Source organism: Boleophthalmus pectinirostris, unplaced genomic scaffold, assembly GCF_026225935.1.
Source record: "Boleophthalmus pectinirostris isolate CB_2022bp ecotype Guang Dong unplaced genomic scaffold, ASM2622593v1 HiC_scaffold_11, whole genome shotgun sequence".
NCBI lineage: Eukaryota > Metazoa > Chordata > Actinopteri > Gobiiformes > Gobiidae > Boleophthalmus > Boleophthalmus pectinirostris.
In genome coordinates this window covers 16,130,369-16,152,654 of record NW_026570994.1, presented here as the reverse complement: position 1 = coordinate 16,152,654, position 22,286 = coordinate 16,130,369, and the positions used below count along the sequence as shown (strand labels likewise).

General features: G+C 38.0%; 1 protein-coding gene across 3 annotated transcripts in view; it reads right to left on the bottom strand.

Annotated features, from left to right (window-relative positions):
* LOC110173254 (R3H domain-containing protein 1-like) overlaps window positions 1-22,286 on the bottom strand; it is a 153,935-nt gene that overhangs the window by 77,127 nt on the left and 54,522 nt on the right. For all 3 annotated transcript variants that reach the window (XR_008633441.1, XM_055163504.1, XM_055163511.1), the window contains exons 4-10: window positions 15,229-15,346; window positions 11,072-11,150; window positions 10,901-10,960; window positions 7,798-7,938; window positions 5,960-6,068; window positions 1,117-1,142; window positions 519-572 (exon numbers count right to left, since the gene is read on the bottom strand). Coding sequence is in view for 2 of the 3 variants with exons in the window: in XM_055163504.1 (XP_055019479.1) it covers window positions 519-572; window positions 1,117-1,142; window positions 5,960-6,068; window positions 7,798-7,938; window positions 10,901-10,960; window positions 11,072-11,150; window positions 15,229-15,346 (587 nt within the window). In the remaining variant the exon portion in view is untranslated. The remainder of the gene's footprint in view (window positions 1-518; window positions 573-1,116; window positions 1,143-5,959; window positions 6,069-7,797; window positions 7,939-10,900; window positions 10,961-11,071; window positions 11,151-15,228; window positions 15,347-22,286) is intronic.

Here is a 22,286-nt window from a genome sequence, read left to right as displayed (position 1 = left end):
CATGGTTTGGTTCTGGTCTAGTCCTGCTTTAGTCCTGGTTGAGTTCTGGTGTATTTCTGGTTTAGTCCTGGATGGGTTTTGATCTAGGTCTAGTCCTGGTCTAGTCCTGGTCTAGTCCTGGTCTAGTCCTGGCCTAGTCGTGAACTAGTCATGATCGAGTTCTGGTGTAGTTCTGGTTTGGTCCTGGTTTGTTTCTGATGTAGATTTAGTTTGGTTCTGGTCTAGTCCTGCTTTAGTCCTGGTTGAGTCCTGGTGTAGTTCTGGTTTAGCCCTGTTTGGGTTTTGGTGTAGGTCTAGTCCTGGTCTAGTCCTGGTCTAGTCCTGGTCTAGTTCTTTAAATGGATTTTAAGTTTACATTTTCGTTACATCTGCGAGGAGATAAGCAAACCCTGCACTAGAAAAGTTACGTACTACACCTTTAAATAATCGCAGCCTTGGCAGTTTAAGACACAGTAAAAGTATGTTATCAAAAAACTACTACTACAAATTTCCTTCAAAATAATTGTCGTTAAACGTACCTGAACATTTGTCTTCGCTGTTGGCTGCTCATGCACAGATCTTCTTCTTGAGCGCTGAAGAAAAAATAAAAATACAGTGTTATTTTTTTTTTCAGCATCATGTTTGACAAAGTGAGACGTCTCCCCTTTTCAGACGAGACTAAAATCGCCGTAATTGCTCCTAAGACGACGACGACGGCGACGGAGGAGCCAGACGACAGGCTACGGTGAGTGGTTTGGGACAAAAACCGTTCCGTTTAGCCAAATAATAAAGAAATTTACACTGACAAATAAAACGCAGATCCGATTTAACGCCCGTACGTTTAGTGAAATTGACTCTTGTGAGGTTTACGCCGCGTTATAATCTCCTTTATCGCTTGTTAAAACGCGAAAAAACATCAAAGTAAAACAAAATAATGCAACTTTTACACTTTTAAATAACAAATTGGACGCCCTGAACTTGAATGTTTTTACAAATCTCCGCGTTTCTTCTCGTCGCAAAACACAAGTTATAATTTCCGCGTGTTTTCCTTTCCCCGCGCAGCCTTTTCATAATAGCAGACATTTTGAAACCAGATATTATTAAGCGATAAGCGAAATGGATGTTTTTACAACTCACCTTCTGTCTAGGAGGAAATGGTCGCCCTGCAGGTGAAAAAGAAAATTACAGCGGATTAGAAAATTATACAGTATTATTTGACAATTATCTGTAACATGTGATTTTGACTTAAGTTTGGGCCTCGAGCTATGTTCAAAAAAAGGAAAAAAAAAAAGCATTTCTTGATTTCTTTCTCCAAAAATCAGAGTATTTCATCACAAATCCAGCTCTGGTAATTGGTGAGGGAGAGCTGTAGTGATTTGCACATGAATATAAAATGACAGCGATTTGAACAAAATGGCTGATCCTGATTTCGCCACAACCTCCTCCAGTCCTCCACCGGTCCGCCTACACGCTCCGCTCTCCCCGTTTTCTCTCTCCGTCGCTGTTTTCCTCGCTGTTTTTTTTTCTCTCTCTAACCCCCCCCCCGTCGTCCGTCCATCCGTCTCTCTCCATCTGTCTGTCTCTTTCTCCGTCGCTCTCTTTATCTAGTTGTTTATCTGTCTTTATGTCTGTCTCTTTCTCGCTCTTTTTCTCTATCTATCCGTCTATCTCTCTCCCAAACCTTTTGTCACCCTCTCGTCTATCTCTCTCCATCTCTTTCTCTCCTTCTTTTTCCTCTCTCCCCCTGTCTCTCTCTATCGCCGTTTTCCTCACTGTTTTTTTTCTCTCTCTAACCCCCCCGTCTCTCTCCATCTGTCTTTCTCTTTCTCCCTTGCTCTCTTTATCTGTCTATCTCTCTGTCTTTGTCTGTCTCTTTCTCGCTCTCTCCATCTCTATCATTTTTTTCTCTCTCTATCACTTTCCTTCTCTCTCCCTCTTTCTCTCAATCTCTGTCTTTCTCTCTCTCTTTGTATATATCTCTCCCTCTGTCTATTCTATCTCTCTCTCTGTCTCTCCCTTTGTTTATCTCTCTCTCTCTCTCTGTCTCTGTCCATCTCTCTCTCCATTGTGTCCATCTTTCTCCTTTTTTCCCCCCTTTCCAGCTCTCTCTTTCTCTGTGTTTTACCCCTCCCTTTCTCGCTCTATCACTTTCTTTCTCTCTCCCACTTTCTATCCATCTCTCCGTCTTTCTCTCTCTCTTTGTATCTATCTCTCCCTCTCTGTCTATTACTATCTCTCTATCACTCTCTCGCTCTGTCTCTCGCTGTTCTCTCCATCTCTCTCTATTACTGTTTTCCTCTCTGTTTTTTCTCTCTCTCTAATCCCCCCGTCTCTCTCCATCTGTCTGTCTCTTTCTCCGTCGCTCTCTTTATCTAGTCGTTTATCTGTCTTTATGTCTGTCTCTTTCTCGCTCTTTTTCACTATCGCTCTCTGTTTATCTCTCTCTCTTTCCTCTCTCCATCAATTTCTCTTTCTCTCTCTCTCTCTCTCCCCTGTCTCTATCTGTCTATCTCTTTCTCCCTTGCTCTCTTTATCTATCTATCTATCTCTCTCTCTGTCTTTGTCTGTCTCTTTCTCGCTCTCTTTCACTATTGCTCTCTCTGTCTCTTCTCTCCATCTCTCCTTCTTTTCTCTCTCTTCAGCTCTCTCTCTATCCCCCCTGTCTTTCTCTTTCTATCACTTTCTCTCTCCCTCTTTCTCTCCATCTCTTTTGCTCTCTACCTATCTGTCTTTCTCTCTCTCTTTGCATCTCTCCCTCTGTCTATTAATATCTCTCTATCACTCTCCCTTTCGCTGTTCTATCTCTCCATCTCTCACTCTGTCTATCTCTCTCTCTATCACTTTCTGTCTCTCTCCCTCTCTATTTATCTCTGTCTTTCTCTCTCTCTTTGTATCTACCTCTCCCCCTGTCTATTACTATCTCTCCATCTCTCCCTCTCAGTTCTAGCTCTCTCTACATCGCTCCCTCTGCCTTTCTCTCTCTCTCTTTGTGTCTATCTCTCCCTCTCTGTCTATTACTATCTCTCTATCACTCTCTCTTTCACCCTCTTGCTGTTCTGTCTCTCTCTCTCCCTCTCTCTTTCTCTATCACTTTTCTCTCCTTCATTCTCTCCATCTCTCTCTCTGCCTGTCTGTCTTTCTCTCTCTCTCTCTGTACCTCTCTCCCTCTCTGTTTATTACTATCTCTCTTTCTCTCTCTTTTGCTGTTCTATCTCTCTCTCTGACTATTTCTGACTATTACTGTCTCTTTGTCTCTCTCTCTCTCCCTCTCACTATTCTATCTCTCTCTCCATCTCTCTTTCTCTCTCTCTTTGTATCTCTCTCTCCCTCTCCATCTATTACTATCTCCTTATCACTCTATCTCTCTCTACCTCTCCCTGTTCTATCTTTCTCTCCATCTCTCTCTCTCTCTCTCTGTATCTATCTCTATCTCTCCCTTTCTATTACAATCTCTCTTTCACTCTCTCTGTCTTTCCCTGTCCTATCTCTCTCTCTTTCTCTGTATCTATCGCTCTCTCTCTATTACTATTTTTCTATCACTCTCTCTCTGCCTCTCCCTCTAATTGTCCTGTTTCTCTCTCTCTCTGTCTATCTCTTTGTCTCTATCTCTCCCTCTCTATTTACTATCTCTCTATCACTCTCTCTCTCCTTCTCTCCCTCTTGCCGTTCTCTCTCCCTCTCCGTCTCTTACTTTGTGCAAATAAGTGTTCTGTTCCTGTTTGTTGCTCTTTTCTTCTCTTCTTTCTCTCTCTCTCTCTTGTTCAGTTCTGTTCTTCCTGTCAGATTTCAAGCCCAATCTGGCTCGAGCTCGTCTCTTTCAGCCGCACAGCTGCTCTTCTACAGCCAGCGCCGCATCAGAATGTACAGCTCTACACAAATCTGACAGAAAATAATATACACTGACAATTAGGACTAAAAACTGTAAAAACACATCGGCAAATTAATCCATTAACTGTGTGACATTTAAAGCCACGGTATGTAACTTTTAGCCCAAAAATAGACTAAAATAATCACGTTTTGTTTAGTTTTTTCCTCAGTTTGGTTGTGTTTGGTTGTGTTTATCTTTACTCTGAGCCGGCTTGCATCTCCACAAACCTGACCAGGACCTCCTTCTGCTCGTTTCCATGGAAATGTCCTCAATCTTCATGGATAATGTTCCGAATTATGGCTTTAACTTTCTATTTCCGTGGAATCATGAAAGTTAGATGCTGTACCCTTTAACTGCACTTGCTCGTCTCCAAAGAAATGTTATCGTCTGGAATGTTCCACAGTGTAACCTCAAACTTATCACCGTGGAGACGAGCATGTGTCAATACCAGGTCTAGTTACATGTCTGATCTATGGAGAGGCAAGCCTGCTCATGGTAAGAGGCATTTTTGTAGCAATAAAAAACACCTATAATTGAATAAAGAAGTTTTACCGTAATTTTCGGACTATAAGATGCACTTAAAATCCTTTACTTTTCTCAAAAATCGACAGTGCGCCTTATGTATTAATTCTGGTTGTACTTACTGACCTTGAACTGATTTTATGTGGTACACGGCGCTCGAAAATCTCTCAAAATGTTTTAGTACGACTTTGGTAACTGCCAAGCTGACTGTCACAGCATTACACGGAGTAAATTGTGTCCTTTAGTCCAACAGAAGCTGACCATATCATTTTATTTATTTACTTAGTTATTTATTTATTTAATAGGGACAGTGCATATGAATGAACATCTATTATATTTTAAATCAACAAAATTATTAAAATTAAGCAAGTTGTACTAATCTAAAATAGTGCAGTGGCTTCTTGTCCAATATTTTTACAGCTTTTTTAAGAAGTGATTCGACTGGTTTGAGTTTTGTGCCAGCAGCAAGTGCCCATGTGCTTATGCAATCCTCTATATGAGACAGAATCATGGAGTGTAAAAACATTCGTGCCGCATTTAGAGTCATAAAGGATCTTACTTGTCTAAAATTCAATAAGTTAAAATGAACAGTTTTTATGAGGCGCTTAATGTGTTTCTTAAATGTCAATGTCGGGTCCAACGTCTGTCCCAGATATTTAAACTCTTTGACGAGGCTGACGAGTTCCACCCCGTCAGGAAAGACACTGGACTGCTGTAACTCAGTTGGTTTTTCTACTGAACATCATGCAGACAGTTTTCTTTATATTGAGTTGCAAGCATGAGCTGGGTTTTTTTTTCAGCGCTTATGCAAATTTGCCAAGTTGTTTTAAGTTACGTTTCAGTAAAACGTAAACAAATATGCGCAAAGCTGAATTTAACACATTATTACTCAATGTATATTTGAGTCCTTGAGTCATGGGAAATAAAAAAAACAAACTTATATTATCCAGATTCACACTGATAATTCACATTCACCAAGACAGGGAGGCGACGCCGAGCGAATTACGCCACGATCTGCAGATGGATCGTGGATTCCTGGGCTAAGGTTTCAGTCTTACGTGGCGTCCGTTTGTTTTGCTTAATGCACCTTATAATCTGGTGCAATTTATGTGAATAGACGAGAGAATTCAACATTATTAATATTGTGCCTTATAATCTGGTGCACTTTATAGTCCGAAAAATACGGTTTAAGAATAATTCAGGTTTAGTTAAGGGATTATGGTTAGGATTTGGTGGGTCAAAACTTAAAAAATAAATAATAATAAACTGTTCAAACTATATTAAGGTTAGTAAAAGTTCAGCTGTAGTGTCACCAAACCAAACCAAACCATATAATGATGTGTACAGAGTCTATATAAACTGTTATAGTTGGACTCCTCCGTCACTTTGCTCTTGTCAGTTTCCAAACAAACCTCGCCAGTCACACTCCCTATTTTCAGCAACACAAAAACACACACAACTCCTTTAGCGGCGATGTCATTGTCACCAGACTGTGCCCACGACTCCAACCAACCCGTCAGTAATAAAAGTGACAGTTTGATGGAGGAAAGCTTAAAAAAAATAAATAAATATATAATGAAAACAGCCTACCGTGATGTCTTCTGGATCAAAGCTGGAGTTGTCTCGTTTCAGAATGTAGCGTTTCTGAAAATCGTCAGCCCTGTCATCCTTGATGTGCTCCGAGAATTTCTGATCGGGGCTGTCGACGAAACAGAGCAAAAGAGTGGCAGCTTAATTTGAGGCAGATGCTGACAAAGCCATATGTGGGACAAATACAGTGATAGTGAGAGGAACAGTATATAGAGTCTAACCAAGTACAGCGTCATGTGAAGTGTAATAACCTGTAAAAAGTAGAGCCGGTTTAAAGGTCCTACGTTTAGTGAAATTGACTCTTGTGAACTTTAAGTCATGTGTTATCTTGTTAAAAGTGAAAAAAGTTAGACACAAAATTACATGAACAAAATATGTACCGTATTTTTCGGACTATAAGTCGCACTTTTTTTCATGGTTTGGGTGTTTCCTGCGACTTATGTGTTAAAAGGCTCTAGTCTTATGTGCTCCTCTACGACTGTCACTTCACTCTGCTGCGCACGTCGGCTCCAGAAAAAAGAGAAAGAGCCTCTGTCCTGTCTGTATCATGTCAGTCCATCGCACCATTACTTCTGTACCACTGATAATTTTAAGCTCCTTCTGACTCTGGCTCCTATTGACTTATATTAGGGTCCTACCTCTGTACCTGCTGCTGTGAGCCTCGTCAGTTTGGTCTTAAAATGTTCTTATTAACCCACAACACATGATCCTGAATGTTTTTTTTTCGCTATTTTGTCTGTCAAAAAGATCCTATTCATAACATAGAGCCTGGATTAATATTCACTCCTGAACATCGTCAGCCACTCGCTTAGTCCACGTCTTTTATACGGTCTATGGTCTGACGAGAGCTACACAGAAGAGGAAGTGGCACTCCATTTACCTTTGGAGGTCGTGGAGTTGCTCAGAAGTGACACAGAGGATGAAGAATTGAATGGATTTAGTGATTTGGAGTGAGATGGAGAGTTTGTTAAACTTGTTCTGTTCTGTTGTTTATGTTATAGTTTATCTGAAGAACTGTTCATATGTGACGTTAACAGTGTGTTGTTCTCTGTTCTGCTGTTATTACTGTAATTTGCCTTTCAAAATGAAATGTTGGTTCCTAGTCTCTGATTTTATAAAATAAATTTCTCCCAAAAAGTGTGACTTATATATGTTTTTTTTCTTGATTACGCATTTTTTGGCTGCTGCGAGTTATACTCTGGAGCGATTTATAGTCCGAAAAATACGGTATGTTTTTTCCAAGTTTATATGGTTAATGCAACTTTTACACTTTTAAATAATTAATAGAAAGCCTTTGACAAATCTCGCATCTCGCAAGTCACTGTATTTCTTATTTTATTGCAAAACACAAGTTATAATTTGGTTTAAGGTTAGTTATTGGGTTTTTGTTACATATGGGTCATTGCTGACAAAGCCATATGTAGGAAAAAAAAAAAGATTATTAGACTTAACATGTTCTTACACTTACTAAGAAAATGTAAAGTAATTCTGGCGCATTTACATTCTGCACTAGCACTAACACATGTTTATTAATGTGCACTGTCCCATATTTAATAAATAAACATAAACATGGGTGACATAAAACCTCTTCGGGCATGTTTTGATGAGAGAATAAGAGTATAAACATGTTATTGTTATGAATAATACAGTATAATGATTGTATACAAGTCATTGTAATCTTAATCTAATACTGAATTGGTCATAAAAAAGATAGATATAGTAGAGAAAAATGTCTATAAAGCATGTGCTGCTAATTTCCTATTTCAGCAAGCTGCCTTTCCTACAGTCACCAGCAGAGGGCGACATAAACGTATAGATTAGATTAGACGTGTTCTCACATTCTAGTGCTGGAGGTCTTGTTGATGACCACAGACTTGCCGCTGGGGTCGACGTTATGGTCCAGGCCGAAATACGCAGCCACTCTGTGTAACAGCATCCGGTGATAGGACGACATGGGCGGGAACTTCCTCTGCTGGCTCCTACAAAATAAAATACACGTTTAGCTGTGAGAGTTTAAATAAGACGCAGATTTGAAGTAGAAAATGAGCTGTTGTTTTTAATCTGTTTTTTATTCTCATCTTGTTTTATTTGGCGGCAGAGCTGAAACGTTCATTATATTCAGTTTTGTTTTTGCCGTCACAACCGAACAAAAGGTGTTCAAAATAAATCTGCAGCTATTATTGTGACGATGCACAGACTTGCAGACTAATGGGTTTTACACCAGATGCCCTTCCTTAAGTGACTTCTAGCATCAATAATGTATATCTCTCTCTGAAACTGCAACGACTACTACTACTACTACTACTACTACTACTACTACTACTACTACTACTACTACTACTACTACTACTACTACTACTACTACTACTAATACCACTACTACTAGTATCACTACTACTGCTACAATAACAACAACTACTACTACTACTAACACAACTACTACTACTACTACTACTACTACTACTACTACTACTACTACTACTACTACCACAACTACAACTACTACTACCACAACCACCTCAACTACTACTACTACTACTACCACCTACTACTACTACTACTACTACTCAACTATCACCACTACTACTACTACTACCACAACTATTACTAGAACTACTACCACAACTATTACTATTACTACTATTACTACAATTACTATTATTACCACAACTACTACCACAACCACCTCAACTACTACTACCACAACCACCTCAACTACTACTGCTACTACAACCACCTCAACTACTACTACTACTACCTCAACTATCACCACTACTACTACTACTACTACTACTACTACAACTATTACTAGAACTACTACTACCACAACCACCTCAACTACTACTACTACTACAACCACCTCAACTACTATTACTACTACTACTACTACTACTACTACTACCTCAACTATCACCACTACTACTACTACTACCGCAACTATTACTAGAACTACTAGAACTACTACCACAACTACAACTACTATACTACTACTACAACCACCTCAACTACTACTACTACTACTACTACTACTACTACTACTACTACTACTACTACTACTACTACTACTACTACAGTTTATGCCTTCACAATAGCCTTTTCATACAGTTATCTTGCTTGATTATTATTTTATTATTAGTCTATGTGATGGACAGTTGCAGACTTCATCAGCAGCCACCAGCAACTACTACTACTACTACTACTACTGCTACTACTACTGCACCGCCCGCTATTACTACTACTAGTTAGTTATCCTGCCTGAGTATTATTCTACGTGACGGCACCAGACAGTTGTCGTCTTCATCACCAGCCCCCAGCAGATGTTCTTTTTAATTGCGTGACATGAAGCAAAGACGAGCACGAGTCTCGGCATCCATCTGTGCTCTGTGCATGAGCCCGTCTCCCATTCCTCACAGTTTTTCAATCTAATAAAACAATACGACACGCTCTCATCACGGCCATCTTTCTTACTTCGGCTTGTCGTGAAAATAACTATATCAAAAAAACAAATGAGAAATAAACCAAATGTCTCTTTATTGTATGGATCGTGTCAGTAGTGTGGGGAGCTATCGATTCTTTGATTCTTTGCGGTGACACCACGCTGGGGGTGTTCTACGATCTACATAAGTCTCCGATATAGGCAGAATGTGCAGCGGTTACCGTGGCGACGCAATGAATGCGCACATTAGCAAACACTGTCAACACTATTTAAGATGGATGAGTTTAAACGGCACATTTTCGGGAGCCTGTGATCAGTCTGAGCGTAAAAATCAGCTTATCTGTTCTAGTTCCAACAAAGTCATTTCTTTCTTGTCATATTCTGTTAAAATAAAGCTGGGATGACTGTATTTTTAGGACTATAAGTTGTGCTTTTTTCATGGTTTGGGTGTTTCCTGCGACTTATTCTCCAGTGTGACTTATATGTTAAAGTTTTCACACTGAAGCCGTGAGAGGCTCTAGTCTTGTGTGTCAGTATCTTCTGCTCCTGTTCCTCCTGCACCACTGTCACTTCACTCTACTGCGCATGTCTCCTGCAGAAAGAGCCTCTGTCCTGCTGCAAGTCGTGAAATATTCAGCCGAAAAGGGTAATCGAGCAGCAGAAAGAAAGTTTGGAGTGAGCGAGAAACTTGTGAGGGACTGGAGCAAAGCGAGGATGGAGAACACAGCTTCACGGGAACCAGGAGGAGGCACCATGAAACTTTCCTGGAAGTCACTGAATGGATCGACAAACCTGAACTTCAGTGACACCGAAAACATCCTGTCGGGATTCAGAAAGGCCGGAATAATTCGAACTGGAACTGATGCTGAGTCTGACGACAGCTACACAGAAGAGGAAGCGGCGCTCTGTTTACCTCCGGAGGTCGTGGAGTTGTTCAGAAGTGACACCGAGGATGAAGAATTGAATGGATTTAGTGATTTGAAGTGAGATGGAGAGTTTGTTAAACTTGTTCTGTTCTGTTGTTTATGTTATAGTTTATCTGAAGAACTGTTCATATGTGACATTAACAGTCTGTTGTTCTCTGTTCTGTTGTTATATTACTAGAACTTGCTTTTTAAGATGAAATGTCGGTTCCTGGTCTCTGATTTTATAAAATAAATTTCCCCCAAAAAGTGTGACTATATATGTTTACTTCTTCGTCATTACGTATTTTTTGGCTGGTGTGACTTATTGTCCGAAGTCTAATTTGAGTAACAGTTCTTCAGACAGAGTAGATCACATTTGTTTTATGATGAAAATTAAATTATATTGTCTAAATAAAATACTTTTTTATTATTATTCTGGTCTTTATTTGTTTTTTATTGAGCATGAAGCATTTTTCTTAGTATTGAAATAGTTTTTGAAATTTTAGTATTCATTTGAGCATTTATAACTATCAAGGCTTTTTCACTGGGAATATTTTTCGTTTTTAATTAATATAATTGTTGTTACGGGTCTGTTCTTACTCGTTATTGCTGATGAAGTCCAAGATGTCCTGCTCCAGTTTGAGTAACATGATTCGATCCCTGAAATGAAACCGCACAAGACGTCATTAAAAAGATAATTTAATACAGTTTGGTGTAAAGTTACAAATGCTGAAATACAAGATTTATTTGTTTTGTTTGTGTTTTTCGAACCTTGGATTGCCTTTTAGCGTGTTCACCAGGAACTCATGTAGGTCGATTCCAGTTGAGTCAGTGTAGTCTTGGCTGGAATCTAAAAAAAAAAAAAAAAAAAAAAAAAAAAGTGTTTTTAGTTTGACAAAAGAGCTCAGCCTCAATATTCCAGGTCTGTTTGTGATAAGGAAACAACATTATAATATAGATCTGAAAATAGTGTAATATGGGCCCTTAAAAAAATGAATGAAATCAAAATCAAGCAATTATTTTTTTAGATATTTTCCTAATAAACCAAAGCAGAAATAATTAGAAGTCTATATTATAACATTACCATAAGGAAAACCAGACACTGTAGTCATAAATGGCCTAATTGAGCTTCTAAATGTAATTTTCTGAACTGTTCCAGTCTGCTAACTCCCCAAATTAACGATAAAGACTTAATAAAATGCTTGTTTGGAATATTGATATGCAAATTAATCAAATTGTCACTCTGCATTTGTTGGAAAATGGAAAAATCGCGTGTCGCTTCAAAACTTCACAGAGGGGAGAGAGTGTTGACGGGACACCATTTTGAGCTGCTTTTTGTGCTCAAATGAGACAAACAAAACGCTGAAGGACTGCCAGCAGAGCCATTTAAGAAATTAGAGGGAAAATGGTCACGTAACTACGATGACAACCGCCGAAAATACACGAGAGAAAATAACAGAAAAGAAAAAAAATAACCGAAAAGAAAAGGCTCAGACTGGTTAAACTCGGAATAAAAGTTAATGCGGTATAATTGTTAATCTCAAAATTAATAACACGTTTCATTTATTTAATTAAAGGTGCACTGTGTGATTGTTTCTTGTATCCATGGAGATGTTATTGCTTTTTCTAGAATGTTCCACGGTGAGGCATTAAACTACCTAGAATTTATTGAATTACAAAAAAATAATGTATATACTGCATGTATTCTTAATGAAAGCAGGGCAGCCTTTTCACAGATCTGACTTGTAATTTGACCTTGTAGCTTACCCTGCTTGTTTCCATGGCGATAAACAACCTAACTTAAATGCCATATTGTGAAACATTCTTGGCAAAGCAGTAACATCTCCATGGAAACAAGTGGTAAAAATGTCTCCCAAAGCCGTAAATATCAAAATTTTTTATACATTTTTGATTAATTCATTTGAGGGAAGTATCAGGAAGTGTGTGATGAGCATGCTAGTTGTTGTTAGGTTTAACGCGATGACAAAACTGTGATGAAATGTTATTGCTTTGTCTAGAATATCCCACAGTATGGCATTAAATTGATCTATTTCCATGGAGGCAAGTCCACACTGGCCACGTTTACATGATGTTTTTTGAACTGTTCTGAATTAAATAGTTTGGATTTAAAATATTCTCCTTCGAGTTTACATGGAAATAATAATTCCGAATTGAGGTTTACATGGAAAACACGTTAAATCGGCTTTATTTAATTTTGCTCAACGTCTGGGGTTTGGGAAGGGTTCTGATTGGACAGAGACACGAATGTATTTACGTCGACCGGAAGAAAACACAAACTTCAGCTGCTACCGGCTTTTCCTGTCATCTCGGTTTGTCGTTACGCCGCGGACACAAACGCGATCCAAACTTTTTTCCGCAGTCGTTCCGATGATAATTCTGTCATCACGCTTTACGTCTGTCGGCTGAGGAGGAGAAGGGAAGAGTGTCGGAGAAGGGAGGAAGAAGACAAACTGAGTCGACGGCTGCTCTACCTCAGCCCACTCCCGCATCCCGCTCGCAAATCCAAAGAGACGTGGAGGAAAGTCCGAAGCGAGAACTGGTGGAGCCGGATCATCTGAATCACGTCAGAAGAGCGACCCAAATAATTTTTAAGAAGAATAAACCTTTACATGATCGAGGAATGAATTAAATCGGCTGTAAAATTGGAATAAACCACTCACGTACTTCGGAATTAAGTTAAATTCCGAATAATCATTTTCATTAAGAGTGTTTACATGGTCTTTTTAAAGCGGAATTAACTTTTATTCAGAATTAAATCACTTTTATTCGGAATTAATAACTCATGTGAACGTGGTAAATGACTCTAGTCCAAGTTACAGGTCAGATGTGCGGAGAGGCGAGCTCACTCACAGTAGGAATGCATGTTTTTGGTAATTTTTCGAGCAGTAAATCACTTATTATGTAATTGAATGAATGCAATATAGATGAGTTTAATGCCATACTGTGAAACCTTTCAGCAGGGATGTAACAAAATCGTAATCTCTTGGTGCGATATTTTCACGATACGCATCTCACGGTACGATAACTGAAGAGGTATTTACTTGCGAAAATGCTACTTTTCTGTCATAATCCAAATAATTAAGATTTAAAAGTGCCTAAAAACAGATATTTCACCATGTAGATTGGACTGAAACAGAGCAAAGGATCATGGTCTATGTAGTTCTCTCTGTTTTTGCGCCATAACAATGAATTTTAAGCGAAGAAACGTTTAATTCGATATATTGTGATGGCCCACGGTATTACAGGGCGACTTTTGACGATATTTCGGTTAGTGTTACATCCCTACCTTTCGGGCGAAGCAATACGATCTCCATGGAAACATACGCTCTACCAGAAAAGTTCCGAAGCGCACCTTTAAAGCCCCCGGCCCCCCCTTCGTAAGCTCGTCTGGTTTCTATAATTGGAGCGTGCTTTCTCGGCGCCGGTGACACCTCCTCTGGCCTTTGGGAGTACAGATAATTACTTCACACCTCGAGCCTTGTCGCAATTAACTGAATCACGCCAATTATCGGCCCATAATGAGATTCCATTTCAAAAGAGGGGGGAAAGAGGGTGAAAAAAGGAGGAATTTCGGACAAACGAGGAGAGCAAAGAAATACATGTTTAGGTTACGACGCGGTGAGGGCGTAATTATAGCAGGGAGGAGTGGTGATAATGTTGAGTGGTGTTATAGACTTGGGTTTATTGAGTGGACGATGTTTAGCAAAATAAAAACGTTTACGCAATTATTATTCGGGAATTAAAGAATCCGTGTTTCATTCGTTCATTCGTTTTTCAAAATAAAACCAAAAATAAGAAAACGAAAAAACTGCTATTTTCTTCATTATTTGTCTCCAAAACCAAAATGAAAAAGTGGATAACGGACTGAACCAGGACTGGACCAGGACTAAAACAGAACTTAACTGGTCTCAGTCCCAGTCTGGTCCTGGTCTCAGTCCTGGTCTAAGTCCTGGTCTGGTCCCGGTCTCAGTCCTGATCACCGGACAGTCTACACGGGCGCACTTCCTGGTCTGTCCCAACACTCAGGACTGGTTTAGTCCTGGTTTAGTCCTGGTTTAGTCCTGGTTTAGTCCTGGTTTAGTCCTGGTTTAGTCCTGGTTTAGTCCTGGTTTAGTCCTGGTTTAGTCCTGGTTTAGTCCTGTTTAGTCCTGGTTTTAGTCCTGGTTTAGTCCTGGTTTAGTCCTAGTCCTGGGTTTAGTCCTGGTTTTCAGTCCTGGTTTAGTTGTAGACCTGTTTAGTTGTTAGTCCTGTTTTAGTCCTGTTTAGTCCTGGTTTCAGTCCTGTTTAGTCCTGTTTCAGTCCTGTTTCCTGTTGTTTTAGTCCTGGTTTAGTCCTGTTTTTAGTCCTGGTTTTAGTCCTGTGTCCTGTTTCAGTCCTGTTTTAGTCCTGGTTTAGTCCTGTTTTAGTTTTTAGTCCTGGTTTAGTCCTGGTCCTTTAGTCCTGGTTTAGTCCTGTTTTAGTCCTGTTTTGTTTTAGTCCTGGTTTTAGTCCTGTTTTAGTTTCCAGGTCTATGCGTATTATGAGCTCTTTAAGGAAGATTATAAACAACTGCTGAGTGCTTTAAAACTTCAAGTGACTGGAAAAATGAATCGATTTTATTATTATTTTATTTATTAAACCTCTACATTGCTTCATATTCTAATTTATTTCCCCTGCTGCCATTAAAATAAAAATAAAAAAATTGAATGTATATGCACATTTGCTGTTACTAAACCATAACTTCGCATTTTACCATAAGAAAAAGTCAATGTTTTTAAATGAGGCCCCAGGTGCATGTTGGGTTTTCCTGCAAAGCTGTGATTACAAAAGTTTACTGGCACGGCTCTCACAAGTGTCTCAAAGGGGGAATTTTGTTTTTAAAAAGTAATTAAAACATGTTCATAAAAAGTGTAGTGAACAGTGGGTACCTCTAGACAACATTTTGCGAATAGTCTTCTCAGGTTTGTCAATTTTGTCGATTTCTTTTTCGGCTTGGTCCTGCGTTCCTCTCTCCTCCTTTTCAAATGCCTTCAGAGGGAATCCGTCCTGTAAGAAGATAATAAAAAAAAAAAAGAATAAATTACAAACTCTGGTGCGGTAATATTCATTTTTTATTAAAGTGTCCCCATTTTAAACGTGTATTGTGCAGCTTTTCTAGTGGAGGGTTCGTTAAATTCTCAAAATTTTCTCCCTGGAGGTGTTATTGCTTTGTCTGAAATGTTTCACAATGTGGCTTTAAAGCTTTCTATCTTCATGGAGACCAAACCAGACCAAGTTACAGGTCAGATCTGCGGAGAGGCGACCCACTCGCAGTCAAAAAGCCTGTTTTTCGAGGTATTTTTTGAGCTTTAAAACCATCTGTAATTGAAAAAAAAATGTAAGGTAGAGCTGTTTAAAGTCATACTGTGGAAAATTCCAGGCAGAGCAGTGACGTATCCATGGAAACAAGCAGGTGACGGACCTCCAACAAAAAAATTACGCAGTGTACTTTAAGAGTTTAGGGTCCATCGTGGGTAAAATCAGGGAATTTGACGAGAAAAACGTGGCAAACTTCTCAATATTGTTAAGATTATTAAAGCTGCATTGTGTAACTTTTCTGGTGGAGGCTTGTTTCTATGGATACGTCATTTCTCTGCCTGGAATGTTGCACAGTGTGACATTAAACACCTCTACCTTACGTTTATTCAATTACAGCTGGTTTTAAAGCTCAAAAATACTGAGAAAAACATGTATTCTGACTGTGAACTGTGTCGCCTCTCCACAGATCTGACCTGCAACTTGGTCTGGTTTGGTCTCCATGAAGATAGAAAGCTTTAAAGCCACACTGTGAAACATTCCAGACTAGAAAAGCTACACAATGCACCTTCATATTACAAAATCCGATTCAGTAATTTTATTTTTTAATCAAAAATATTCCCAATTTAACAGTTTTTGGTCCATGAGGGAATTTGAGGAGAAAAACATGACAACCTTCTCAATATTGAAAAGACTATTAAATAAAATGCATTTAGCTTTCTGAGATCTCGCCCAAGGTTGTAGGTTAGTAATGACTTTCGCGTCAATAGCTCGAAATAATTCAAGTAAGTCCTGCGTATTTTTTAATCAATTTTGTAAAACTTATAAAACTGTTATAACTATATTTGAATCGAGTTGGTGAAGTCAGTGTCCCGCCCTCTTCTCCGATTGGTCAGCTCCCGAGTGAGTGACAGGTGGTTTTAGCCAATCACAGTGTAGCAAGAACTCTCAGAACATGTACTAAGCTTTTATTACATTTTAAATCGTAATAAAAGGCCAGGTAAGAGTCAGGTTTGTGGAGATGCGAGCCCCTTCTGAGCGCAATGAACACGACCAAATTGAAACCAAATTTTAGCCTATTATTGACAAAAAAAGTGACATACTGTGGCTTTAAATCGTGACAAAAAACAAGAAAAACTGCGACAATATTTCCCACATATTGATCACCCCAAAAGCGACAATGCTTTTCCTGTTGCTATGGTGACAAGAGAGTCAAAGTCAAAATGCACTGATACACCAGATGATTTTACACCAGATGCCCTGCCTCTATGTTTAAAGCTGCACTGCGCAACTTTTCTGGTACTTGTCTCCATGGAGATGTTATTGCTGTTCCACAGTACAACTTTAAGCAATAGAAACACAAATAAATGCTAGATGGATATGTTTAAAAATACAATAATTTCTTCTGTGAAAAGGGGCGCCTCTCCACAGATCTGAACATTCTAGACAAAGCAAGACCCTCCACTAGAAATGTTACGCAGTGTATCTTTGACTGGGGCTTGGAACTGGCACAAATAATACACGTAAACTCAATATAAAGTAAATATATTGAGGTACTTCTTATTTTTACTTCGATTAAATCTTTATTGAAGTAACAGCATTTTCATTCCAATACAGATTTCTCTCATATCTGCACGCGAGACCCTTTCGATTACCCAGAATCCTTCTTGGATCACACGCTATATTGCGAAATCCAAATCGCTATGGCAATTAATCCGGCAGATTATCTTGTTTTTATTAACCGTGTGAATAATACATGAATCCCAGGGCTAAATTAAACGGCGCAGGCAGCACGATCCATTTCGATTTCTGCGTCTGCTCCTGTTTGTCCACCTCACTGTAAAGATCCAGCCAATCAATACGCCACAAACTGTCGGAGAACAATGGATTTCAATAATAGTACTGCTACTTCTACTGCTACTGCTGCTGCTGCTACTGCTACTGCTACTGCTGCTACTGTTACTACTACTGCTGGTACTACTACTGGTACTACTACTACTACTACTACTGCTACTGCTTAGACAATCTTTATTCATCCACAAGAAAAATGATTTAAAGAACAATGGCTTTCTATAATAGTACTACTACTTCTACTACTGCTACTGGTACTGCTACTGCTACTACTACTGTTACTGGTACTGTTACTACTGCTGCTACTGCTACTGCTGTTACTATTCCTGTTACTGCTACTACTACTACTACTACTACTACTACTACTGCTACTGTTACTGCTACTGTTACTACTACTGTTACTACTACTGCTACTGCTACTGTTACTACTACTGTTACTACTACTGCTACTGCTACTGTTACTACTACTGTACTACTACTACTACTGTTACTACTACTGTTACTGCTACTGCTACTACTACTGTTACTACTACTGTTACTACTACTGGTACTGTTACTACTACTGTTACTACTGCTACTACTGTTACTACTACTGTTACTGCTACTGTTACTACTACTGTTTACTGCTACTACTACTACTGTTACTACTACTGCTACTGCTACTACTACTACTACTACTACTGTTACTACTACTGCACTGCTACTGCTACTACTATTCCTGTTACTGCTACTACTACTACTACTCCTACTACTACCGCTACTGTTACTGCTTACAAAACTACTATTACTACTACTACTGCTACTGCTACTATGGTTACTGCTACTGGTATTAGTACTACTACTGCTACTACTGTTACTAATGCTACTGCTACTTCTACTACTACTATCACAAAAGCTACTACTACTGTTACTACTACTACTACTTACTTTGTCAAAGAATTGTGTTTTTCCTGATCTATGTTATAATGTTGTTTTCTCATAAAAAAAACATGTACAAAAAAACAACAACATTGTGTTTTGTTTCAGTCACACATTTAAAGGTGCACTGTGTAACTTTTCTCCATGGAGATGCTGTTGCTTTGCATGGACATTTTCACTGTAAGATAAACTGATCTATTTTCATGGAGGCAAATATCACATCAATTTACAGGTCCGATTTGTTCCAAAACCAGTGATTTGTCCCAGTTTTATACAAGAAATGTCCCTATTTTAAACCAATTTAATCCCTGCCAACAGTAAAGAGAGGCTTAAATAGTAATTGTTTAGTTAAAATACAGAAAAGCTGCTTAAAAACGACAAAAACCAAAGAAAATGTGACTACACTGACTCACATGTTAGTCACGAATAATCTTTACATAACAATTTTCCTTAATTACGCTCTCGTTTTACCATTTTATTATTACCAACCACCAAAAAAACAGGGACGTCCCAGTTTTTTATTTTGAAAATCTGGTCACGCTAAACAAAACACAACTCCAGGTATGTTTTTGAGGAGGTAACAACATTATAACACAGCTTACATCTCACAAGAGTCAATTTTGCGCAATATAAGAGCGCTTTTAAAAAAACGCCTTATTTTGTTCTTTATCTTCTCCTTTTTTAAACACAATCTTCTTCTTCTTCATAGCGCAACACACACACAAACGCACAAACATACACTTAGCACCCACTCGCACAAGTCTAAGAAGTATCTGATTTGCTTTTCAGGCGATTTTCAAAAGCGGAGACTGAAAAGCTTGGAAATGGTTGCCAGTGCGGAGTAAGTGGATTAAAAAAAAAACAACTCAAAAGAAGCAAAGCAAATATTTGGAAGACGGCGTGTTTTGGAAATAAAATTATACGAGATGATGAGGAAGAAGGAGGAAGAAAAATGAGGAGGGAAGGGTAAAAAAATAAAAAATAAATTAAAAAATGGAGACGTTCATAAAGCAAAAAGGTCATTGGCTGTGATCCTCGTAACAGCTGTGAGGCATGATAATGATATGCTACGTGTGTTAGCCGCTAAGCTAAAGTATTATGCTAATATTATGCTAATCGGGAAAATGATGGATGACATTTAAGATTTATGTGTAAAGTTAGTTTTTTTTCTTTTTACTGCTACTGCTACTACTGCTGCATGATTTTATATATGTTTTTTGACAACTATTGTGATTAAATATGAGTTATATGTTTAAAAAGTAGGATTCTGTTGTGAAGAAATATGAGCTAATAAGCTAATAAACAAAGTCTGTACATTTTCATAACAGGTACAACAATAGTTTTCTTTAAAAAGACAGAATATTTTGAATAATTTGGGTTTAAATTTTGTTTTGATTGCAATATATTGTACTATACTAATACTACTGCTTCTACTACTACTACTTACTACTATTACGCATACTACTACAAATATTACTACTACTACTATGAATACTATAAATACTACTACAAATACTACAACAAATACTAATACTACTTCTTAACCATAATCTGTGAAATAGAAATAGTCTACAAATACTATTACTACTACGAACAATACTACAAGTACTATTAAGAATACTATGAATACTCTGAATAGTGCTACTGCAAATACTACTACTATGAATACTACGAATACTATAAATAATCCTACAGATACTACAAATATTACTACAGATACTACAATGAATACTACTACTACTGCTACTACTATTATTATGAGTACTACTATGAATACTACTACCAATACTATGACTATGATTACTAATACAACAAATACTAAAATACTATACATAATACTACAAATACAACCACAAATACTAATACTACTTCTTAACCATAATCTCTGAAATGGAAATAGTCTACAAATACTATTATACTACTTATTACTAATTATGAATACTACTACGAATACTACTGCTACAAATACTACTACTATGAATACTACCAATACTATAAATAATACTATAAATACTACAACGAATACTACTACTACTTCTTAACCATAATCTGTGAAATAGTCAACTACTACTACTAATAGTCTACGAATACCATTATAACTGCTACTGATAATATTACTACTCCTACTACTACTACTCCTATTACTACTCCCACTACTACTCCCACTACTACTCCTACTCCTCATAACACTAGTTCTCAGCGAGGTCACTGAGTGTAGCCTTTGTAACAGCTGCAAGGCACGGGCATAAAGAATATGCAAATGAGTTATATGAATGAAACGAACACTCAAGTACTCAAATATGACCTCGAACTGAAGTAAAAGTACAGCCCTGTATGGTTTGTACTAGTCTCACGGACGAGCATCTGATAAAAAGCATGATAAAAGAAGCAGAAAGTGGGATAATTACTGAAACTTATTACTAAATACTTAATACTAGCCTAAACATTGAAGTACCATTAGTAAACAAAAAAGTGAGTTGCGTAAACATCACATCAAAACTAGAACTGAAATGAACCAGGACTAAACCAGGACTAAACCAGGACTAAACCAGGACTAAACCAAGACTAAACCAGGACTACACCAGAACCAAAGTACGTGTACATAAGAACTAAACCAGGATCAAACCAGGACCAAATCAACTGTGAATGCAGCCTCAGTAAAAGTACTACTAAATGAATAATGGTAAAAAGTGTACAAATTTGAATTACTACTACAACTACTACTACTATATAACTGTAATTTACTCGTACTAGACCAGGACTAAACTAGGACTAGAACAGAACCCAACCAAGTCTGCATTAGGTCTAAAACCAGGATCAAGCAAGGACTCAATCAAATACAAGCCAATGTACAAATTAGAATTACTACTACTATTACTCCTACTCCTACTCCTACTCATAGTGTAAATGATCCTGCTTGTAGTACTTACAAAGTCTAGATTAAAACTAAACCAGGACCAAATCCAGTACAAGTCAGTGTACATATTACAATTACTACTATTACTGCAACAACTACTACTAATACTGCAAATGATCCTACTCGTACTACTAATAATAATGATTCTCGTGTAATCCTTTTAACAGCTTATATGGCTCTAAGTGCTACTACTACTACTACTACTACTACTACTACTACTACTACTACTACTACTACTACTACTAATACTGCAACTGATCCTGCTTGTACTACTTCCAATAATGATTCTCGTTTAATCCTTACAACAGTTTATATGTCTCTAACTACTACTACTACTACTACTACTACTACTACTACTACTACTACTACTACTACTACTACTACTACTACTACTACTACTACTACTACTACTACTACTACTACTACTACTACTACTAAAGCTGCAATCTACTCGAATTATTGGGTCCTACTAGGCCAGAGCTGCTACTACTGCTACTGATACTACTACTGCAGTACTTCTCGTCCTCGTACTGTTATCATTAGGGGTGTGCAAAAATATCGGAATATCAATATATCGTATTGTTTAATGTGATGATACAGTATCGATATCGTGGGCTAGTGTATCGATATTTCACCAAGAGTATTTTTAGGTGTGTTTTACTAAATTATTTTGTTACAGTGCTACAGTTTTGTTGCTTGTGGAAGGAAGCTCATTTATGCGACACATTTGATATTTTTACTGTTTTGAGGATTAAAATGTTTGTGTTTCATATGAACTTTGCACAAGAAGTGGTTTAACAAAGACTTTTAGTATCACAGCCACAATTTAGCCTTTATTTTTTATTGAACTGTATCGAATCGATTTGAAATATATCATATCGAATCGAAAGTGCACTGTATCGAGATATGTATCGTATCGTGACCTGTGTATCGAGGTATGTATCGTATCGGCAACTCCTTAATGATACCCAGCCCTAGTTATCATAATGATTCTCGTGGACTGAA